The 6,000-nt window shown below is 48.4% G+C and overlaps 1 protein-coding gene across 1 annotated transcript in view; it reads right to left on the bottom strand.

The window, feature by feature from the left end:
- KL (klotho) overlaps positions 1–5,171 on the bottom strand; it is a 55,502-nt gene extending 50,331 nt beyond the window's left edge. Inside the window, exon 1 of the mRNA XM_069808028.1 lies at positions 4,296–5,171. Coding sequence (XP_069664129.1) covers positions 4,296–5,048 — 753 coding nt within the window. The 5' untranslated portion in view covers positions 5,049–5,171. The remainder of the gene's footprint in view (positions 1–4,295) is intronic.
- Between the last annotated feature and the right edge of the window lie 829 nt (positions 5,172–6,000).

The following is a 6,000-nucleotide window of genomic DNA, read 5'->3' on the forward strand; positions in this document are numbered from 1 at the left end:
CTGCAGTCACCAGCGTAGTCTTTCCAAGTCCCTCCTGTTGTGTTTTAGTGAGATTTCTTAAATCTCTAAAAAGCTTTTCAATGTATAAAACCCCTACACTTGAGGGAGGCACACTCTTGCTTTTCCATGGTAACACCTTATTCTCCACATAGTTCTGATACTTCTGTAATTAAAAATCAAAGTACTCTGTAAAGATAACAAACCACTTTTCTGTTACAGCGGAATATTTGAAAACAAAATTCCTTTTGTAAATGTGTATGCCATCAGGTAGAAATGGCAAGGGGAAGGTTACATACTCTATCTTTAGAGCTAATTTTAATAAAATGAGCATCCTTGAAACCCAAACTCCTCAGTTTATCACATTTTAAAATGGAACTCTTTATTTTTTTTTTCTTTTGACGATTAAAGCTTGAGAAAGGTACACTATAGCTTTTAACATAATTTGTGAACATAGTATAACTATGTGTAGCTACCGGCACAGAAAACTGCAGCATCAGATCTGAATTTGCTGTATGGTTTGACTGTACTTCTTTGTCATCTCTGACATTTGAAAGATACCCGATTCAAATGATTAGTGATTACAATAATCACTACTGCAATAAATTCTTTACAAATATATACTACCCAGCTGATACTCAAAACCAGAAACAGAACCAATTTCTTCTTTGTTCTTTGAATTAAGTCTTAAGAAAGCAAGAATAGGAAAAAAAATTAAAATACTATTACTTAGAATTATTCCTTCTTTTTTCTAAACATTCTGTATGTCTTCACAACTACAATGAGCTGTGTTACTTTCAGGAAAATCCAAAGTCACTCCATCTGCACTGAGTGAAAGCTTGAAGGCTGTCTGAATTTTGAAAGAAACAATACGCACCAAGAAAAGATCATTCCCCTGTGCGGCAATTACTGACATTTTATTAGGTTTAGCACTGAAGGTCAACAAAAGAGTACTTACCTTTTGTTTTGGAAAGAGTTTTGGAATAGAAATCAGTCTGTTGCTACGTGACTGGTTTCCAGGCAGCAATTCCCCTCACTTCTTCGGGAAACAACGTGTTCTTCTGTTTCTGCAAATGCTGTTTATATTGAGTAAATCCAAGTATGCTCAACTCAGACAATATACTGTGAACCAGTAATGAAAAAATGCATTTGCAAAAACCAGAACATAATAGAGTGACCTCTCTCAACTCCTACCTGGAGAAAGAGACGCATCATATACATGACAGTTGCTGGCATTACATTTTCTGGCTGATGACTCGAGAGAATGCCAACTTTTATGAACTATACTTGATCCATTCAATTTATTTTGTGAATAAACATGTACAACTTCTTCCATTTCTTACAGTGTTTGAAGGGCTTAGACATATCAAAAGCGACAAGTGTCAGTGGAAATGCTATAAAATGGTGAAGTTTTCACCGAATACTGATCAACATCCCTCAATAACAAACCAAGGATGCATCCACAAAATGTTTTTTCATACAAGTTTTTTTACACTATTTTTATTTGCTTTTTTTTATAAAAAGCGTCTCTTACTCTGTCCACTTAGCATCTGTTATGACCCACTTGTGAAAGTTCAGAAAAATGAAAGGTAATTAAAAAATTCAGTACAATAGGATGAAATCCATTCAAGCTAAATTTAAATATTGATATTTAGATCAAACTTCATTGCCCGGTTTTCACCAGCCCCGACTTGAACAACCTGAATTGAATCAAACTAGTATTTGATCATTTATTCAGATAATAAGTAACTCAGAAAGACAGAGCCCAAAATCCACATTCATATCTGTTGAATTTTGAAGGAAATGGTTTTGTCTTTTAATGTAATTAGCATCCAGTAAAATAAATTAGTAGACATCAACTTTCACTAGCTATTAAGCTTTCCACTTGTGAGGGTCTTCGGTTTGAATAAATGCAGAAAGAAGATGCTTAAAACTGCATATTGTAAATAAGGAAAAAAAGTCAGAAAACATGCATATTAAGAGTTAGCCTGCTCATTTGCTAAGAACCAAATGTTTATGACAACACAATTTATCTTTTAAGAAACAAACATGTTCTGCAAGCTCAGTTTCCCTGGAAAGAAGAGACAAGAATGCCACAGAGAAGGATTAGGAAGAAACCTGGGACCAGACCTTTTGGGTAATGTAAGACATAAGCAGCAAAAGGCTAGGCAGCTGAGAGGGGTTTTTTTGTGTGGGATGATACAACCACATCTTTTCTGATGGAGCTATGAGGACTGTATCCCCAAGCAGCACTGTCTGGTGCTGCACACATCCTCCAGGTTATGTGATGAAGCACTACAACTGTACCACCTTCTGATCCAAGTCAAGGCTGTGTTTTTTGAGAGCAACTGACCAAACTCACCTACAAAATTACATGCAACCCACAGACACGCATTAAAGAACATTACTCAAGTTGCAAAGTCAATCACTCAAGAATTTTGTAAGAGAAGAATTTAATTTGCATGTGGAAATGTAATTCACTCCTTACTGTATGTGGTATAACTTAATCTTTTACTACACGATTACATACACTTTCTCTATGGATATCAGGCTGTGTAGTCAAAAAAGCCATACTCTGTAGCTTTCTACTTCATTGTTTGCACAAGCTGAAAGATCCAATATCAATAATCTACAAAGATGTAAGAAGGAAAAGAGGATCTCAGTGTTAAAGCTGTTCACTTCTCTGTCCTGAAGAGTTAGGCTCTATCTCTGCCTCTACTGAAGACTCCTACCTGGAGGGGTCAGGGATGGAAGCTCTTCTGCATGAACTGCACGTCCCTTACTTTCCCTGTAGGTGATCTGAGATTTGGGGATCTGACTTGTAGAAGAACTGGAAGTATAATGTAACTGACCAATATTCTGAAAAGATGACGTACCAGGAAAAGGGCACTAACAATCAGTGGACACTTTGGGTCTTAATTGCATCTGTGTTTCAGTTCCTAATTCATGAAACGTAAAAAAAAAAAGATACCTTGCTGCCTTACACTGTTGTGTAAAGAGAAATGTCCACTAATTGTGAAAACGCTGGATGACAGTCAGTAGGACAAAACTAATCCTGAGGTTCTGATGCTAAAACAAGTACTGGTAGACTTTCCAGGTTTAATTATACTTTTTACATGGTGTAGGCAAGTCTGTGCCTCAGTTTCTCATTTGTTAAATAGAAAAGCACCTTCCTTCTCCATAGGGCTTTTATGAGAACAAGCATATGCTTGAGATTATGAGGGACTCGGACAGATATGATGGTGATGTGGGTTATACTCACTGTGAAACACGGTCAAGTACACCCCAAGGTACTACATGAAGAATTCAAAGGTGTCAGGACCAGGAATTTAATTTGAAATTTTACCCACATTTTCCCCACCTGTATTTTCTCTTGACTTATTTGTAGCACTAAACAATGCAAAAGTAATGCAGGAAAGTGGCAAAAAGTTGAATAAGGCATGCGCTGGATGTTTTCTTGGTGTTCCCGTCTAATACACAATACTCATTAGGATGTAACTCCTGCCGGTAAGTGTACGTTGAGCAGATGGACATCAGCAGAGTTTGTGAATGTGTATTAAGGTGCAACAGATCATGCCTTAATGGCCAGTTAGGCTGAATCCTTTCTCCTGTCACTGGAAGGATTTGTACACACTTTTGCTTAATTCTCCCCGAGAATCCACAATGTTTGCTTCCAGCAAACATTACAATTACACCATACACAGATACGCTGCATAAAAATTATGTAGAGCAAATGACTCGCGCCACTTACTAGACTAGCTGGGGGAGCAGAGGGTCTTTTTTCCCAGTGTTCACAGTCAAAAAACCCCATACTCTGTCAAGAAAATCTCTCAGCATGGCATTTCGGCCACCTCATTAACTCGGTAAGATTTCATTACCAAATGCATGAATTGTCCTTACAGTCACACTAAGCATTTCCACAGCAACCTTAGTAAGGCAGCGCTGGACCGGCACAGCCGAACGCATCCCCTCACCCACCCAGCACGGCACTGGCAAGCGTCGGGGCCAAAACTGAACATTTCTGCAGAATACAGAGGGTGCTTTAACGCGGTGCGTTTCCACTAAGTTGAAATAACCGCGAAGTTCCTGCCTCCCATCTACGAGCCTTGCCGCCTTTAGCCCACAGAATCAGCTGCCCGCACTCCGGCGGGCACGTCGATCCGGTTTCAGGATCGCCGAGACCGGCGACAGGTCTGCCGACGGGGTGGGCCGAGGGCAGCCTCCGCACCCTTCCCCTCAGCACGACCCCGGGTGGCCTGGGAGCCGCCGGGGTCCCCTTCCCGCTGCCCGCCATTTACCTGGAGCAGGTGGTGGGCCGCCCGGTAGCCGAGGCGCGGGCCTCCCCGCACGCCGGGCGGCAGTCGCCCCGTGCCGTAGCCGTGCCAGGCCACCACGTAGGGGTTGTCCATGGTCAGCCAGTAGCGCACCTGCCCTCCGAAATGCCGAAAGCAGAGCTCGGCGTAGTCGCGGAAGAGCCGGGGCAGGACGGGGCTGGCCCAGCCGCCGAAGGCGTCCTGCAGGCCCTGCGGCAGGTCCCAGTGGTAGAGGGTGACGACGGGCTCGACGCCCAGCTCCCTCAGGCGGCCCAGCAGCCTCCGGTAGTGGGCCAGCCCGGCGGGGTTGACGGGCGCCGTGCCGTTGGGCAGCAGCCGGGCCCAGGCCAGCGAGAAGCGGTAGTGGGAGACCCCCAGGCGCCGCAGCCCCTCGGCGTCGCGGTAGAGGTTGTTGTAGCTGTCGCTGGCCACGTCGCCGCCCGCCGGGCCCGGCGGGACGGACCCCGTCGGCGCGGCGGGGCGGTGGGCGAAGGTGTCCCAGACGGAGGCCCCTTTGCCGCCCTGGCGCCAGCCGCCCTCCGTCTGGTAAGCGGCGCTGCCCGCCCCCCAGAGGAAGCCGTCGGGGAAGGTGTCGTGGAGGAAGAGCTGGTCCTGCGGGTAGGGCAGCCGGGCGAAGCGGGACCAGGTGCCCGCGCCCTGCCCCGGCGCCCCGAGCACCGGCTGCCCCAGCACCAGCAGCACCGGCAGCAGCGGCGGCGGCGGCGCGGCGGGGGCCATGCTCCCGGCGGGGCTCCGCGACGGCGGCTCCCTCCTCCCTGCCCCCCCCCCCCCCCCCCCCCGCCGCCCCCTTTTATCTCACCTCGCCTCTCCCCCCCGCCCCGGTGGGCACGGCTATTAATAATTACCTCAGAGCTGCCGTCTGCCTCCTCCTCGCCCGGTTCCCTCGGGGAGAGCTGCCTCCGGGGGCGGGATCCAGGGGGTGAGACGGGGCGGGCGGGGAGGAGAGGGCGGCAGCGGGGCGGGGGATCCTGAGGGGAGAGGTGGGCGCTGTGTCCCCTTCGGGGTCGCCTCTGTCACCCACCCTCACACACACAGAGTCCCCCCGGCCCCTGAGGGCGCAGATCCCGTCCGCGGGCGGCCGGGGCGGACGCACCCCGGCTGCGGCTCCGGTGCTCCCCTCGGAGGCGGGCCCCTCGCCGCTGCCCCGCGCCCCTTCCCGCCCCCCGCCAAATGTCTTTTTTTGTGTGTGAGGAGCCCGCGGAGAGACTCGACGGCCCGATCCGTCGCCTGTGAGGAACCGCGCGGCGTCGCCCCCTTCCCGCCCCCCCCGCCGCCGTCGGGGAGCCCGGCGGGCAGCGGACCCGGCGGCGGGGCTGAGGGGAGGCAGCCATGCGGGGGGGAAGGTGAGGAAATAAAAATTATTTTTGCTTCACGCAGCATTTCCTTCGTGCTACCTTGGCAAGGCACATCGCATCGGCGATCTGTCGGGTAGCAGTAATTAGGAGAAACTCGTTGTGCAAGGGCGTCATACGCTCACCCCCCTCAGCCCCCCCCAGTAACTCAGGGACTGTCACCTCCCAGTAAAAACTTCTCTTTTCTGGAGTAGGAGGTCAGTATATTTGGTTGTTTACCGCATGCAAAACAAGTTCCGTTTGGAAATGCCTCACAGATCTTTATGGGGAGGAAATAAATCGAGCTAAGTTTGATTATTGAGTTATACTTTTGAACC

This window comes from Haliaeetus albicilla, chromosome 20 (assembly GCF_947461875.1).
Source record: "Haliaeetus albicilla chromosome 20, bHalAlb1.1, whole genome shotgun sequence".
Classification (NCBI taxonomy): Eukaryota; Metazoa; Chordata; class Aves; order Accipitriformes; family Accipitridae; genus Haliaeetus; species Haliaeetus albicilla.